The sequence below is a fragment of the Microtus pennsylvanicus genome, chromosome 9, assembly GCF_037038515.1.
Source record: "Microtus pennsylvanicus isolate mMicPen1 chromosome 9, mMicPen1.hap1, whole genome shotgun sequence".
NCBI classification, from domain to species: Eukaryota; Metazoa; Chordata; class Mammalia; order Rodentia; family Cricetidae; genus Microtus; species Microtus pennsylvanicus.
In genome coordinates, this window is record NC_134587.1 from 40,569,098 (window position 1) to 40,586,073 (window position 16,976).

The 16,976-nt window shown below is 52.9% G+C and overlaps 2 protein-coding genes across 9 annotated transcripts in view; one reads left to right on the forward strand and one right to left on the reverse strand.

The window, feature by feature from the left end:
• Positions 1-7,906, forward strand: part of Gpsm1 (G protein signaling modulator 1) — a 28,285-nt gene extending 20,379 nt beyond the window's left edge. For 4 of the 7 annotated variants that reach the window (XM_075985459.1, XM_075985460.1, XM_075985462.1 and 1 more), the window contains 4 exons: positions 50-229; positions 4,346-4,502; positions 4,915-5,123; positions 6,451-7,906. In XM_075985459.1, coding sequence (XP_075841574.1) covers positions 50-229; positions 4,346-4,502; positions 4,915-5,123; positions 6,451-6,657 — 753 coding nt within the window. In that variant the 3' untranslated portion in view covers positions 6,658-7,906. Of the gene's footprint in view, positions 1-49; positions 230-1,935; positions 2,254-4,345; positions 4,503-4,914; positions 5,124-6,450 lie in introns of those variants that run through there. The other 3 variants (XM_075985465.1, XM_075985466.1, XM_075985464.1) reach the window with 2 other exon arrangements.
• Positions 7,907-10,020: 2,114 nt separating this feature from the next.
• On the reverse strand, positions 10,021-16,960 carry Dnlz (DNL-type zinc finger). Of its 2 annotated transcripts, none has more exons than XM_075985475.1 (3): positions 16,629-16,938; positions 16,161-16,300; positions 10,021-12,422 (listed from the first exon to the last, which is right to left on the reverse strand). In XM_075985475.1, exons 1-3 carry the CDS (start codon positions 16,842-16,844, stop codon positions 12,296-12,298), a joined length of 483 nt encoding a protein of 160 aa, XP_075841590.1. In that variant the 5' UTR covers positions 16,845-16,938; the 3' UTR covers positions 10,021-12,295. The 2 variants fall into 2 exon arrangements, with proteins under 2 accessions (XP_075841590.1, XP_075841592.1); XM_075985477.1 differs by lacking the exon at positions 10,021-12,422 and adding an exon at positions 15,288-15,987 and having other exon boundaries at positions 16,629-16,960.
• Between the last annotated feature and the right edge of the window lie 16 nt (positions 16,961-16,976).

Below are 16,976 nucleotides of genomic sequence, written 5' to 3' on the forward strand. Positions count from 1 at the left end.
TGGTTTCCAGTTTCCTTGGCTCATGTCCAACCTGCCTTTCCCTCTCCAGGAGCAGAATGGAGACACCCACCACACAGGGGACTGGAGGGGGCCAGGCAGGGACTCGCTCCCCCTCCCCGGGAGGAGCAGGAAGTACCAGGAAGGGTCAGATGCCATTGAGAGGAGACTGCGGGAGGGCAGCCACTCTCCACTGGACAGCGCTGATGTGAGGGTCCAGGTGCCTCGTACGGTAGGTACCTCCTGAGCTGAGGGAATAGTTGTAAACACGGAGCTCTCCCTTCCCTTTCTCCCACCGTCCAGCCTATAGCCTGGGGTGGGGGTGGGGTCAACACTGAACCCATTACTGGGGAGGCTGAGCTGTAAGCTGCTGGGCCCTCCACCTGGCCTTGTGCAGTTCAGGCACTCTGTGGGGTACAGAGCTCATAACTGCACCTCGGGGAGCCCCCATGGGCACTCCAGGTCAGCCTTCCTGTAGACAGGCTCTGTCTCTGGGCCTAAGTTTCGACCTTTGACACCAGTCTTCAGGTGACCTCCCTCTGTATCACAGCCCCTTCTTTGCTTTATTGGGACACTTGAAACTTGGCTATACAAGCTAACAAAGCTGGACTATACAGCTTACTTCAGAGATTCAGCCTACTCCTGTGCCTCAGCAGTCACCTTAGAGGCTCCAGAGTGCCTGGACACAGGAGCTCTAATCGGGGAGTCGTCTGCTTCGAGCGCAAATGGTACAGCCTGTACCCCTCAGAGTCTAAGAGGCCTCCTGGGGAGTGGTGGCTGGAGATGGATGGGAAGTCCCCAAGCTTGCCCATAAGGCAGGTCCCCAAAGAAAAGACCTTAGTACTAGGGGCAGTTCAGTGTGAGAGGGGGCACATGCGTCGTCCCTGGAGTCGGGGAGTGGCATCATGTAGGGGGACATGCTGGGTGGCCAGTGCACAGCTGTGGAGCCAGGTGTGGAAGGAACAGCAGGGAGCTAGCATCTGCCCAGTTTCCAACAGGTCTGGGCTGGGAGGTGCCACCTACTCCAACTGGGCTTAGCATTGATCAAAGCTAGACTGGAGACCCGGTAGGGGGTTGCTGTGGTCCGGCAGGAGCCAACAGCACAGCCTGGATGCTCAAATCTGAGAACACTCGGCATTTCCGGCAGCACACAGAGATGGTAAGATGGGAAGTTCAATGGCCAGTTACAAGACTGGTGGCCAGCGGGTGGAGGGTGGGGCCTGCCAGGGCCAGTAGGTACCCACTGTGCCTGGGCAGTATCTCCAGGCACTGGGAGCTGGCAGAGGTCCAGAGGCAGAGAGTCTGTATTTAGGCTTAGAAGTCCCTGTGGAGGGCACTCAGGTCCTAAGGCTCTAGGAAGTAGCTTACAACACCCTCACCCTGCCACAGGCTCTGGCGGCCTGTGCTGCGTAGGGGCCTTGGTTATTCTTAGTGCCTGGAGCCCACCCTTCCTGCCGGGGCTGCTCCCTTCAACCCCACGCTCCAGCCCACTTTATTCCAATCACAGGGAGGCTTTGGAGGGGAGCTATGAAGGAAACACATAGCCTCTCATCCATGGGGCTTAGAGGAAGGTTGTGGTAGAGCCAAGGGGCCACCGTGCAGATGTCAAGGGCTGTCCAGGTCAGAGTGGAGTCCACCTGGGGTGGCCTCAGGAGCAAAGCTGAGGGAAGAGAGACTGCTTCTCCCAGGGGCCCAGATTTAGCTTTGGAAGGAAGCCCAGGGGCCAAGGGGTTGGGTGGGAAAGGGCTTTCAAATAAGCTGTCCACCCCCGCAGTCTTTAGCTTGCCCACCCACAGGCCTCAAGGGGTGTGCTCTGTTGAGCTGGGGGAAGCCAGCTCATTGTTGAGAGAGAGAGAGAGAGAGAGAGAGAGAGAGAGAGAGAGAGAGAGAGAGAGCGCTTGCACACTCGTGAGCTGCAGCAGGGAGGGTGGGTACTAGGAGAGCCCAGCCTTCTTCTCCCTGGAGCCTGGAGAGTGTGTGTGTGTGTGTGTGTGTGTGTGTGTGTGTGTGTGTGTGTTCGTTCAACCACTTGTGAGCTGCAACAGTGAGGGCGGGTACTAGGAGAGCCCAGCCTTCTCCCTGGATCCTATTTAAGCATCTGGAGAACACCGTGGGTCCCAGCAGCGGCAGTGAGGAGACACTTTGGGCAGGTGGTGGCGACTGTGCCTGGCACCTTGGCATCCTGCCTGGGTTGCACGTGGCCTGGCGCCTATACAGTTCCTGATTGCTGCTGCTGGAGGGAGCCTGTGATTCTGTGTGAGTGTGGGTTCTCGGGCATGCCGGGACTTTGGTCAGCCAGGGTAGGGGTGGGCTGGGCCAGAGCTGTACACATCTCTGGAACCTGGGCTTAAACTAAAGTAGTCGAGATTGCAGTCAGACCTTGGGAAAGAGCCAGAGACTTGTGGGCAGGGGACAGGGTTCAGGGAGGCCTTTACAGTCCTCACAGGACCCTCTCAGACATGAGATCATGCTCCTCAGGGGTATGGGGGGAGAGCAGGGCAGTGAGTAAGGGAGTCCAGGTCCCAAGTCTCCAGCCTGGATATGGTTCTACTATATCTTGACAGTTGAGTGAGGGCAAGAGGAGTCTCAGAACAAATGCAAGTCCTTCAGGGGCTTCCCTCAAGCGCTCTCTCTCTCTCTCTCTCTCTCTCTCTCTCTCTCTCTCTCTCTCTCTGTGTGTGTGTGTATGTGTGTGTGTGTAAGAACGGGGAGGGGGGAGGATAGCATGGAGCCACTCTATACTGCAGCTTGGACCCTGCAGCTATCCAGTTCTCCATACTGTGTAGCCCCTACTCCTCGGAGTGGTGGCTCAGCCAAGTGCTGCTTGTCCTCTGGCAGGGGCTGTGTATGTTAGCCTTCCTTTGCTTACAGCTCTGGTTTTTCTCCTGGCTCTGACAGTGTCGGGCTGCAGGACTCATTTAGGACAAAGCCTGAAGGAGAGCAAAGTCAACTTGAGGTCCCAGTAGGGTCTCTTTGCCATGTCACTGCCCTGTCCATAGCTCCCGTGACTGGGTTGCATTACCTTTGGAGCCCTGAATCTAGCTAGTCCTATGTTGGGCTTGTCTACCCGGTCTGCTTATATGCAGGTCTCAGTTCTGTTCTTACCTCTGTGTGACCTTGGAGAGGCCATACAACCTCTGTGCCTGTGCCTCTATTGCTGGGCAATCCCAGGCATGGAAAGTGCCCCTTATGGTAGAAACCTTCCTGCATTCTGAAGACCACAGCTTTGCAGGGTCAGGCCTTCCTGGGCATTGCTTCCTTGCTCTGTGTGGACTTTGATGGGCTAGAGCCAGGTTCCAGCTTCTTGCAGCAAGTGGTTCTGGACCTCCATTCCGTCCATTGCTAGGCTAGGACCCTGGGCCAGGCTTCTGAGACCCCACCCTGCAGAGTAGGCCTTTCCGTCCAAGGTTGTGAAAGCTGAGTCTGGGATGGCACAGCCTGCTCCAGTCACCTGATGCTCAGGATTCACAGACCCAAACTCTCCGTTTGGAAGTAGGCTCCCCCACCCCATAACTTATCTGGACTCAGGACAGTCACCCATGACCTAGGCCTTAGACTAGACCCCCACTCAGCTACCCATATATTGAAGAATAGATCCAGAGTCCAGTACGGACTCCAGAAAGTTCTTTCTCTTCAGGAAGGAACTCTCAGCAGTGTTCCCATCCTCAACCCCAGGCCCTCACCTCTCCCCCCAGCCAGCTCGCAGAGGACCTAGGGGTGTTAAGTCTTCCTCATACACCGGCCCCCACACCACTGGTGTCTTCTGAACTGGACATTGGTCTACCATCTCTGTGTGGCCTAAGCCCAGAAACAGGCAAGAAGACCATCGTCTCCCCACCTGGGTCTCCATGCCCTTGGTGATAAAACCTATAGATCCTTCTATCATTGCAGCCAGATTGGCCACTGAGGTCACATAGCTAGTGGCCAACCTGGCTCCATGCTTGCAGAGGTCGGCTCACTGGACATTGGAGGGTGACAGAATTGGGGGCCAGGTACAAATGGAGCTCTGTATGACTGACAGGGCCCTCTGGGGTGGAATCCATTTCTGAAGATGGTGGTTTCTGACCTGGGTCAGCTTGGGGAAAGTCCAGGCTGAGGCTGGGTAGGGGTGGCCCAGGCTAAGGTAGCAGCAAGACAGGAAGTGACTGAGACTGGCTGGAGGGGTGACAGCCACAGAACTGGGGACAGGAGACAGGCAGGTTTAGGGGCATCGTGTCATGGGGGCGGCATCCTGGAAGGTCTTGTGACCTCGCCTTGGGAATGTGTATAGTTAGGGTGGGCAGCCCTGTCAGTGGGTCTAGGACACTGAGGCACCGAGGGCTAAATTGTGGCCTCCCTTCTTATCCAGGGTATTCCCAGGGCCCCATCTTCGGACGAGGAGTGCTTCTTTGACCTGCTGAGTAAGTTCCAGAGCAGTCGTATGGATGACCAGCGCTGCCCCCTGGAGGAAGGCCAGGCAGGGGCTGCTGAGGCCACAGCTGCCCCAACCCTGGAGGAGAGGGCAGGTGAGGACAGATCCTAGGTGAGCCCACCAGCCAGACCCAGCACTAATCCTGTTAGCCCCCAACAAGCTAGTCTGGGGGGCAGGGGAGACCAGCTGCAAAGTGCCCCCATCACCCAGAGCTCCCTCCACACTTGTCCCTGAAGCCGCATCCTGGGAAGTATGTAATTACCCCACCCTGGAGAACACACAGTGTCTATGCTTCTCAGCCTTTGAGCGTGTGGGAGGCCAAAGCTTTCTCCTGTCAGCTCCTGAAGTCCTGGGAGGCAGGGCAGGGGCAAGATGGTTAGGAGCGGCCCCAGGCATAGAAGACTTACTGGGGCCATATTCCCTTTGAAGAGAGCTGGGCCAGTTCGAGGTGCCAGCATTCCCAGTGGTCGCCTCTCCAGGCCTCGCTTTCTGCTTGTCTCTTGCAGCTCAGCCCTCCGTGACAGCTTCACCACAGACTGAGGAGTTCTTTGAGCTCATTGCCAGCTCCCAGAGCCGTCGGCTGGATGACCAGAGGGCTAGCGTGGGCAGCCTGCCTGGGCTACGCATCACCCTCAACAATGTGGAGCACCTCCGAGGCGACGGGGACCCTCAGGAGCCAGGGGATGAGTTTTTCAACATGCTTATCAAGTACCAGGTGGGCCTGAACTCAGGAGACAGTGGGTGGGGTCTCTTCTAGGCCAGCCTTCTGGTGGTCCTCTGCCCGCTGCAGTATAGTCATCTAGCAGGCCCACAGCAAGCTCTGGTCTCTCTCTCTCTGGCCTTGTTGAAGGGATGCCTGAGGGAGACATAGTAACACGCTGGTGATGAGGATGGAATAGCCAGAGTCAGGGACCACCCCGCAGATGCTCAGGCCTGAAGCCCTCCTTCTGCCAAGGGGCTGAGCATGTCCTGAGATGCCAGCCTCAGCACATTTTGGTGCCAGAGGTCAGCCTGGGTTGCCAGGTCCCCAAATCCAGGGATGTCCACTTCAGCTTCCACATCTGGGCAGAGGAAGCTGAGGGTCAAGTGACACCCTGGAGTTGGGAGGGAAGAAGAGCTGGGGTGTTAACAGCTGGCTGGAGGGTTAGCGGCAAGAATGGCTATCACTGTGGGGTTGACAGGTAAAACGGAGAGCCCAGACCTGTGAAGACAGAACCAGGGTAGGGCTCCCCAGGGATGGGCTTCGGGATATGGGATGGGGTAGGGTTAGGGTGCTGCTGGGCTGAGCCAGCTGCCCTCCAGCTGGAGCAGTTATGTATGTGGTGGGACTTGGTCAGACGCAGGAAGGGCGGGGGCCGGCACCCCACCTCTGCATCAGGCTAAGCTTCCAGATCGATGTTCCTTCTCACAGAGACAGAACCCCAACAGCGTCCAGACAACCTCCTCTAAGTCAGCTCCTCCCGAGAAGCCCCGCCCACTCCAATACTTGGGCCATCAGCTGCACCGGCTCCAGTCCCTTCTGCTCCAGGCTCTGAAGAAAAAACAAACACCTTTCAGGCCCACGTCGGGACAGGCAGACAGAGCCCGTGGTGTCAGCTGATTGATCCAAAGGAGACCCTTGGTGGGGTGGGGGTTGGGGTGATTTCCAAGGAACAGGCTCTGAGCTGTGGCCCCCAGGGTTGTGCTAGGTTCCAGGGTAGTTTTAGGGGTACAGTCCCTGGATTAATGGGTTCCAGGAGTTGGCCCTAGGGCTGCCCAGTAGCTGCTGGCTTGCTCTATGCCTTTCTGTTTGGTTGGCCAGCCACAGCTCTGGGGAGATGTCATCAAGAGACATTGCTAGGGCAGGACTCCTAACACTATCCCAGAACCAGGGAGGCAAGAGGTGACTGAAAGCGGGTCCCACTTGGAGTACACTACTACTCTCGAGCCAGTGTTTGCTACCCTTAGATTTTCAGTAAGCTCATTGCCCACCCAGTGCTAGGATAGGCCCTCCAAAAGGCCTAAGAAATGTAAGACTGTCAATCTCCACTGTGTCTGCCCAGTCCTCCAGGATTGATGACCAGCGCTGCCCACCCCCGGATGTGCTGCCCCGAGGCCCCACCATGCCTGATGAGGATTTCTTCAGCCTCATCCAGAGAGTGCAGGCTAAGCGGATGGATGAGCAGCGTGTGGACCTTGCTGGGAGCCCGGAGCAGGAGGCCAGTGGGCTGCATGAGCCCCGGCAGCAGTGTCCACCAGGTGCCAGCTAAGGCCTCACCCCTCCAGCCAGGCACGCCGTGCCCTGGACTCTGGGGACTCAGTTGTCCACAGTGGCCATAACCCCTGATAAGCCAAATCTTCCCAAGGCCATGATGGAGAGCCAGCTCAGCCCCCCACCCCTTCCCACTGAGCCAATGATGGGCACCCAGCCCTCAAGGAACCCCCATCCCAGGGTGGTGGGCTCAGGTTAGAGCTGCTATATGGGGGAGGGCATGCTTCTGACCCCATATGGCCCATAGCTTCCTGCAGACCCCGCCCTACCCTGCTCCAGGCTGGGCCTTCAGCATGTTGGCCCCAAGCCCCGGTGCTGTCCAGACCCTTCTCCCTCAAGCCCTGCCCTGCCAAATGTGAAATTCTGCCAACTCCCCCAAGCTCCCCAGGGGAGCCTCAAAGACTCTTCTGGGGGCTACAGTGGCACGGCATGTTCTGTCCCCCAGCTGGTCCTGGGATGGCTATGCAGGAGGTACACTCTGTATTCTGCCTCACCTCCCCAGGGCAGGCCCTATCCTGGCCTGTCTGTGCCCAACTCCGCCGCAGGAGATTGACAGCTGCAAAGTTCAGACACCCTGACCAAGTAGTCGCCAGCCTTGCACTTGGCCTTTGAGGAAAGATGAACCTTCTCCAGCAGGGGGACAAGGCAAGCTTCCAAGCCAAAAACACAGGCAGGGTCTTGTCCTAGGAGGACTTGTCCTGCCGGCTGGCAGTGGGTATTATGAGGTATCTGTTCAGCTAGATCCTCCAGTCCCCTCAGTGAACACACACCCCTTTCTACTAGGGAAATGGTACCTTGGCTTTCTCCTCAAGGGGTCCAGCTGCAACATCTGAGTTGGACACAGGGCACTGCAGTTGGGGTGGAGATTCAGGCTGGACTGCTGGGGCATCCACGAGACAGACCTTTGGGGACTATTGTCCCAGCTCTTGCCTGCAGATCCTGCAAGTAGCCCTACTGGAGGGTTCTGTACAACCCAGGGCCTCTTACCCTGCAGCCTAGGGAGGGGGCCAGGGTAAGGGAAACTGTAGGGCCAGCCCTGTGATCCAACTTTTAAGAGGCAACAGCACCCCAAGGGCAGGAACAAATACCAGAGCACAGGGTCTCGGGCGGGACGTAGTGGCCGCCTGCATACTTGAATGTACATGCGTATTTATTGCTCACACGTGTTTGCCATGTTATCCACGGGTTCTTTCCAACCCGAGAGGTACGTTTTTGTTTTACCCAGAAATAAAACGTCTGCCAAGTGAGTGTGGCTTCTGGTGGAATTTGTGTCGGTCGGCCTTCCCAGGACGTGGGCTTGGCTTGTCCAGTGCAGTGTCCTCCAGCACACAAGCCCTCTGAGATCATGAGGAGCATGCCCGCCCCTGCTGCTTGTAGCAATGGGGGGCTAGGGCCTGGGCCTCTACTTGCTGCATCCTCTGCCTACTGCACTCTCTGCTGTTCTTCATGGTCCTGGCTTTCCAGAGATGTGGAACAGAAGCCAGGCTTGTTACTGTGCATTGGGGAACACTGGGGACTAGCCCTTCTCAGCAGCCTCACCCTCATTGGATTAGCTCCAGCCACAGGGCTCCCTTTGTTCCTAATTCTGGGACTGGATTGTGCCAGTCTAAGCAACAGAGAAACTGAGAGAGGGCCTGGCTTGTCCTCCACGTTCATGTGGTGAGCAGTACCCCATGGAGCTCAAGTCTATCCTGATAGGGCCCTTTGGGGAGAGGCCTGACCTAGGCCAAGGGAGGTGGAACATAAGACCAATAAAATAACCTAGAGAAGTCACTGGAGTCTGGAGCACTGTGGTGGCTCTAGAGGTAGCCAGATTCTTCCAGGCATGCCGGGACTGCTTAGGTGCTGGGAGGGCAACTTTGGAAGGAGCTGCCCTGGGAAGGGCATGTGATCAGAGGGCCGAGCCACTCCACGGGAGTCACGCTGAAAGCGCTGGGGTGGGAGGAAGGAGGAGACAACTCGACTAGTCAGAACTCCAAGCTGCCATGATTGACAACAGTGGCCCAAGGTGAGTCTGCAGGACAGGGTGAGCGTATGGACCGTGCAATAATGGTCTGTGTGGAGGGTGAGGCTTCAAGTGAGACCCCGATGTCCAGAGAGGCTCCCCGGAAGGAGAGGGCTCGAGCAGCAAGGCTCCAGATGGGGAGCAGCAGCATGCAGAAGGCACACACCAAGGTAAGTCCACAGTGGGTTTTGCCTTCCCATCCAGAGCAGGTCCCCTCCATCCAGTTCTGCACCATCAGGTCAAGCCACCTCTGGGCATCCTCGAACTCTGGTCCAGACACTTGAAGGCAAAAAAAGAGCCCAGTCGGGGCTCCACTGGCCTCTTGCACTTGAAGGCCCCTAAGCAACAGTTAGCCCCCTCTGACCTCTGTGTCCTCCACAGGAAGCAGGCTAGAGCTGGGGGCTGGTTCTGCCTCTAGGACTCCGACAGTTTGCACAAATGACACAGGAGGCTCTGGGTGGGGATAATAGCAGGGTGTTTGCCGAGGGAAGGACAGGGGGTAATTGAGTGCCTGCAAGTGCACCCGGCCTCCTACAGCCTAGAGTGAACTGCTAATCACCAGCTGGGTCCCAGGAGACAGGGCAGCATTGTGTCACTGTCACACCCCACCCTCCTGTCCCAGGTCTCTCCCTGCCAGATGGGCTGCTGATTAATGGTGAACATCACGGGGCCCAGAGACTCCCGCAAAAAGCCTGTCTTGGCCTCGCATCCACTTGTTTTCCTTAACACAAGAACATCCTGAAGGCGTGTCAAACAAAGTTGGGAGATGAACCACACACCAAGGCAAGCATGATATGGCCCTCATCACTGCCACACATGTCCTCGTAGGCCCCAACACAGGAAGGAGCATTAAGAGGTGCAGGCAGCTCAGGGGGGCCTCTTCTTTCTTCCCAGCCTCTGAGCAGAACCCCACAGGTCTACCAGCTGCACTGGGCAGCCAGTTCTGCTACAGAAGCCATGCCTCAGGGCTTGACTTGACACGAGCTCACACGATGGAAGCCACCAGGGCTAGGCAGGAGAGAGTGGGCAACAGAGGAGGAAGTAGTGGAGCTCTGAGGAACAGAAACTGCCCAGGGCCACAAGGGATGAGGTGACTGAAGAGGAAGGAAGCTCCTGAGGCTGGGGTCCCAGAGCCACAGAGTTGTTCTGAATTCAGAAAGGAAAACAGGAGCCAGGGCCCAGCACCTGGAAGTGACAGCTGTTTGCTGACAAGGAGCAGGCCAGACTTGGGGTTCCAGGTGGATGGGGTAACTTCTGGGAGACCGGAGTCCACAGCTGCAGGAGTGTACAAGTCAGTGTTATGCCCAAATCTGCGGAGTCCCCACAGAGCCAACAAAGGAGACCAAGTCCCATATGTAAAAGCAAAGAGCCTTTATTTTAATCAAGTTTGCAAACTTGGTCTCTCTGCAAGTCCAACATACTGGAATATCCAGAGAGCCTCGAGCTCAATTAGAATTGGGTTTTTTTTTTAAAAAATGTATACAATGTTCTGCTGAAAGAACCAGATAAATCCAGACCCCTCAATAGCAGAAAAAATAGAGCCAAAAATCTAAGCAGGGAGAGAAGAATCAAAAATCTAGTGCCTCTGTTTCAGGAACTAGCTGAAGATAAAGTTAAGATTATAATCTTGAGAATAATCTTGAGAAACAGGGAGCTGCCCCCTTATGATTATCATTGGTATTTTCCAATGACGCCCTCCCTACCCCCTTTGGATTATTGTGTTATGGTTTCTTCCCTTAAACACCCCTTCTCCCAGCTACTCGGGGTCGAACTCTCTACCCCTGCATGGGAAATGAGTTTTGGCCCCAGTGCACTGGTCCCTGTCCTGTCAATAAACCTCGTGTGATTGCAGCAAGTCTCTCGTGAATTCCTGGGGGGTCATGTTATACCGAGACTTGAGTGAGTCTCCCGGCTGTGGGGGGTGGGGGGGTAGGGGGTGGGGGTGGTGTCTTCCACTGCCTGCATGTACACCTGTAGGCCAGAAGAGAGCACCAGATCTCATAGATGGTTGTGAGCCACCATGTGGGTGCTGGGAATTGAACTCAGGACCTCTGAAAGAGCAGTCAGTGCTCTTAACCTCTGAGCCATCTCTCCAGCCCTAGGATTGGGTTTTTATAGTAGTTAATGTGGGGGTGAGGGGTTTCTGAGGTTCAGGACCTCTGATTGGCTGACATCTGTCTAGGGTGTCCTGGTGAATGTGCGTTGGCAGGTGGACCTATCTACAACGGTTGGAATGCCAGGCATTTCCTTTGGATGGTCTGTTCTTGGGTAGGAGTCTGGTAATCTCAGTTTGTGGTTCCTTCTACAGCAAGGCATTGCCTCAGGGTAAACTACTGAGACTCAGGCCTCTTATTAAATTTATCAATGGCCAAATTCTACTCTGGCAAAGAGCTTCCTTTGGGTGACCTGTCCATATTTAGCTTATTATGGCTGGCCCCCACATTTCCCCCTTCACAAGTAGCTAGACAGCACCCAATCTTGGGTCTGCTTTTCCCTGGCAGCCAGTGCTGCACTGGGAGTCATCTCGCCCAGTGGTCAGCATCATCGTAATCCAGGTGGAGACCTCCGGCATCTCATTCATAATCTTCTTTGGAGACCTTGGGTTACTGTTAGGATCTCTGAGTCTCTGTCTAATATAGTAAGTTTTTTTGTTTGTTTGTTTTTTTATTTGACTAAAGGCGTGTGCCACCACTGCCCCCCTTTTCTCTTTAAATATCTATTTATTTTATGTATATGAGTGCTCTATCACAAGTACTCCTTTATGCCAGAAGAGGGCATCAGATCCCACTATAGATGGTTGTAAACTACCATGTGGTTGCTGGGAATTGAACTTAGACCCTCTGGAAGAGCCATCTCTCCAGCCCCTGCAATAAGTTTTTTTTTTTAAAAAAAAATATTTATTTATTATGTATAAAATATTCTGTCTGCGTGTATGCCTGAAGGCCAGAAGAGGGCACCAGACCTCATTATAGATGGTTGTGAGCCATCATATAGTTGCTGGGAATTGAACTCAGGACCTTTGGAAGAGCAGGCAATGCTCTTAACTGCTAAGCCATCTCTCCAGCCCCTGTAATAAGTTTTTTAATCATTATTTTAAATGCCATATTCTGCAGATCTCTGAAGTATGAGGGCTGCCTAAGCACGTTGATTAGACAAATCCTGCTTTTTATTACCTGCTTTAAGTTTGACTTTGAAAACATACACAAGGAACTAAATGAGGCTCATTCCTGTAACCTACCACATCAGCACTTTAAAGATGACTAACTTGGTTTTTTAACAATCTATAATAAGTACAAGACTAGAACTCCATACTCTGTAAAGCTAATAAATAAACCAAATTAGTCATTTCGTGGGTAAGCACAGAGCAAGTGCATATCTAGCGGTTAATGCTTGTCTCCCACCAAGGCAAGGAACAGGTCCCAAGGTGAAATGGGAAGAGGAGGGAGTCTAAGAGCTAGCATTGCCCTACGGTAATCTGTTTGTGATTCCTCCTGCAGCCAGGCATTGCCTCAGGGTAAACTACTGAGACTCCTGCCTCTTATTAAATTATCAATGGCCAAGTTCTACTCTGGCAAAGAGCTTCCTTTGGGTGACCTGTCTGTATTTAGCTTATTAAGGTTGGCCCCCACAGTCAGCTCTGTTCAGTCTTGCCAGGGAGGGTGGCAGGTGGTTCAGCAGCCTCCGGATCAGTACCAGGGCATCCTTCAGGCACGCGGCGAACCTCCTCTCCTTGAGCTGCTAGGATTTCTTCAATGTTCCTGTGAGACAGGAAGGCAGCCTCAGTTCTGTACTGGGCTCCTTCAAGGGCATCACCCCACGGTCAATTTGGTCCTGGAAAACTTGTCCCAGAACCCAAGTGACACCAGTACCTCAAAGGTACCTAATGCACCTTCACCAAATCTGTGTGTCAGGAAGGGCCACCTCAGAAGTCAGCAAACAGGATGTCATCCCCCCCCCCACACACACAGCGTACCCCCAGGGGCCTCGGCCATGCCTCTCACCAGCTAGCCATCCCAGCAGTTCTGTCCTGTTCCTACGAATCAGACCTGAGATTTCTCTGCAGCACAGGTCCAACAAGCGAACCCAGAGACCCAGGGTCTGCATGCTTATCTCATGTCGGCTCTGCCCACACTCCTGCCACTAATCCCTCCTCACAGGAGGACACTAAAAAACCATCAGGCGGTCATAGACTCCTCCTCCACACTGGCTCCTGGCCCTCCGCACTGCCCTCCCACAAGTGGGAGCACCAACTGAAGTCCAGCACCCACTCCACAGTCTGACACACACCCATTTGCCCTGAGCTGGCAGAGGATAAAAGGCCTCCATTAGAAAGTAAAAATGCCCCAGCAAAATTCTTCAAAGATCTCGAAAGAACGGTACTCAACTTCATTTGGAAAAACAAAAAACCCAGGATAGCCAAAACAATCCTGTACAATAAAAGAACTTCTGGAGGCATTACAATCCCTGACTTCAAACTCTACCACAGAGCTAAAAACAGCCTGGTATTGGCATAAGAACAGACAGGAGGGGGGCTGGAGAGATGGCTCAGTGGTTAAGAGCATTGCCTGCTCTTCCAAAGGTCCTGAGTTTAATTCCCAGCAACCACATGGTGGCTCACAACCATCTATAATGAAGTCTGGTGCCCTCTTATGGCCTGCAGGCATATACACAGACAGAATATTGTATACATAATAAATAAATAAATATTTAAAAAAAAAACTCGGGAGGCAGAGGCAGGCAGATCTCTGTGAGTTTGAGGCCTGCCTGGTCTACAAAGGGAGTTCCAGGACAGGCTCCAAAGCTACAGAGAAACCCTGTCTCGAAAAACCAAAAAAAAAAAAAAAAAAAAAAAACCCAGACAGGAGGACCAATAGAACTGAATAGAAGACTCGGATATCAATCCACACATCTTCTAACACCTGATCTTTGAAAAAGAAGCAAAAAATATCAAATGGAAAAAAAGAAAGCATATTTAACAAGTGGTGCTGGCATAACTGGATATCAACATGTAGAAGAATGAAAATAGACCCATATCTATCACCATGCACAAAACTCAGTCTAAATGGATCAAAAACCTCAACATAAAGCCAGCCACACTAAACCTTAAAGAAGAGAAAGTGGGAAGTACACTTGAACACATTGGCACAGGGAACCACTTCCTAAATATAACCCCAGCAGCACAGACACTGAAAGAAACAATTAATAAATGGGACCTCCTGAAACTGAAAAGCTTCTTTAAAGCAAAGGACATGGTCAACAAGACAAAATGACAGCCTACAGAATGGGAAAAGATCTTCACTAACCCCACATCAGACAGAGGTCTGATCTCCAAAATATACAAAGAACTCAAGAAATTGGTCATCAAAAGATCACATAATCAAAAAAAAAAAATGGAGTGCAGACCTAAACAGAGAATTCTCAACAGAGAAATCTAAAATGGCTGAAAGACACTTAAGGAAATGTTCAACATCCTTAGTCATCAGAGAAAGGCAAATCAAAACAACTCTGAGATTCCATCTTACACCTGTAAGAATGGCCAAGATCAAAAACACTGATGACAACTTATGCTGGAGAGGTTGTGGAGAAAAGGGAACATTCTGCATTGCTGGTGGGAATGCAAGCTGGTACAGCCCCTTTGGATGTCAGTGTGGCGATTTCTCAGAAAATTAGGAAACAACCTTCCTCAAGACCCAGTAATACCACTTTTGGGTATATATCCAAAGGATGCTCAATCGTGCCACAAGGACATGTGCTCAACTATGTTCATAGCAGCTTTGTTTGTCATAGCCAGAACCTGGAAACAATCTAAATGCTTCTCAACCAAAGAATGGATAAGGAAAATGTGGTACATTTACACAATGGAGTACTACACAGCAGAAAAAAATAACGACAGCTTGAATTTTGCAGGAAAATGGATGGAACTAGAAAATATTATTTTGAGTGAGGTAACCCAGACACAGAAAGACAATTATCACATGTACTCACTCATAGGTGGTTTTTAAACATAAAGCAAAAAAGCCCAGCCTACAAACCACAATTCCAGAGAACTTAGACAACAATGAGGACACTAAGAGAGACTTATATAGATATAATCTACATGGGAAGTAGAAAGTAGAAAAAGACAAGATCTCCTGAGTAAATTGGGAGCATGGGGACCTTGGGGGAGGGCTGAAGGGGGGAGGGGAGAGGAAGGGAGGGGAGCAGAGAAAAACGTAGAGCTCAATAAATATCAATAAAAGAAAAAGTCCAGCTGGGCAGTGGTGGCGCACGCCTTTAATCTCAGCACTCAGGAGGCAGAAGCAGGTGGATCTGTGAGTTCAAGGCCAGGTTGGCCTATAAGAGCTAGTTCCAGGACAGGTTCCAAAGCTACAAAGAAACCCTGTCTTAAAAAACCCTCATTCCCCCCAAAAAGAAAGTAAAAATGAAAAAAAAAAAAGTGAAAAGGCAGGCTGGACAGATGGCTCAATGGTTAGGTGCACTGAATGCTCTTCCAGAGGTCCTAAATTCAATTCCCAACAACCACAGGGTGGCTCACAACTGTCTTATAGTGGATTCTAATGCCCTCTTCTGGCATAAAGTTGTACACACAGAGCACTCATATTTAAAATAAATAAATCTTTGGGTTTTTTTGTTTGTTTTGGTTTTTTATTATTTTTATTTTCGAGACAGGGTTTCTCTGTAGCTTTTGGTTCCTGTCCTGGAACTAGCTCTTGTAGACCAGGCTGGCCTCGAACTCACAGAGATCCGCCTGCCTCTGCCTCCTGAGTGCTGGGATTAAAGGCGTGCGCCACCACCGCCCGGCAAATAAATAAATCTTTAAAGAAAGAAAGTGAAAAGACCATAGGAGGTCAGGCAGTGGCAGAGGTGGAGCCACAGAACTAGATATAGTTTGCCACACTTGGGGGTTATTCATGGTTTATCTGAAGTTCAAATTCAAGTTTCTAGATCCACATGGAAGCTGTGCTATCCAGTGAAGCCAGGCAAGGCTCCTCCTGAAGGGCCACAATGTAATGATCTATCCTTTCCCTTTAAGAGACAAGCCAGGGGCTAGAGAGATGGCTCAGCGGTTAAGAGCACTGACTGCTCTTCCAGAGGTCCTGAGTTCAATTCCCAGCAACCACATGGTGGCTCACAACAACCTATAATGAGATCTGGTGCTCTCTTCTGGCCTACATAGGCAGGATACTGTATAAATAAATAAATGAATAAATAAATATCTTTAAAAAAAAAGAGACAAGCTATGTCCACTCCCTCTTCAGTCGGCTGAGGCAGGCAGATCTTCCTTCTTGCTTGCAGCCTGAGTCTCTTCCCTTTTCTGTCTCCCTGTCAAAGAGGCAGCTTTTCTGTCTCTCCCCACTTGTTCCCACTTCTCCCCTTCCCCCCTCCGTCCCTCCCTCCCCTGGCTGCTCGGGGACCTGCAGCTGCCAGAGATCCGCATTTTACTTAATCCATAACACACAATCCTACTGACTCCTATCCCTCCCAGCTGGCCTTACCTCTTCCCCTGCAAGTCAGAGAACCAGCCTAGGTTGTCGGCGATGATGTGGTTGTTCTGGCAACCAGGGCACTTAACGATGACCACAGTTTTGTGATAGGCCGACTTTGAGATGCGCTGGGATGACCGAGTCCCACAGACCTAGTTGGGTTAGAGAGGTGGTCAGGCCAGGTACACACAAGAAAGCCCCCTCCCGAGAGCTAACCACCCTGCGAGACAGCCCCAACTCTGTCCCAGATGGTCTCACCTAGGAGAGATCCCAGTTACTTCCTACCCAGAACGCCTGTCTCCATGTAACTTTCCCCATCCCTGGAAGCCTCTGTCCCTCAAAGATGGCTCCATCCCTTCCCAGCCCTCCCGCGGAAGACCCCGTCCCCTCCCCGGCCCGAAGGTTACTTCCAGTCCCTTCTCTGAGAACCACGCTCCTTCAGGAAGTGAACCAGCGCCAGGTTCTCTCGGCCGCGCCTACCTTGCAGGTGTAGTGGAGCTGGTAGTGGCTCGGCTCGACGCGCCCCAGCGCGGCCACAGACTCGGGTTCTGGTGCGGAGTTCGAACTCCGCGAGCCCCACCGTCTCTCCGCGGTCGTCAGGCGAGTTCCCGCATCCCAAAGTCGCCCAGGCCCGGGATTCCGGGTCCGCACAATACGCAGTAGTGTAGGCACGCGGTTCAGTGCTGTCCGCAACATCCCGTCTGTGGTCCTCGGCCGATCCTTGCCGCCCCGTGCTACAGAGTTGGAAATAGGCGCCGCGGCCGGAAGCGACCCTTTTCGGCTTCCGTAGCCGCCCGGCGCGCTGCCCTCTGTCGCCCCCTGGTGTCC

Bases quoted from the DNA above. Each gene is read 5' to 3' on its own strand.
- Dnlz (XM_075985475.1), bottom strand. From the start codon at position 16,844: ATGTTGCGGACAGCACTGAACCGCGTGCCTACACTACTGCGTATTGTG. The intron at 16,301-16,628 runs GTAGGCGCGGCC...TAACCCAACTAG, and splicing joins AGCTCCACTACACCTGCAAG to GTCTGTGGGACTCGGTCATC. The intron at 12,423-16,160 runs GTAAGGCCAGCT...CCTGTCTCACAG, and splicing joins TCTGACTTGCAGGGGAAGAG to GAACATTGAAGAAATCCTAG.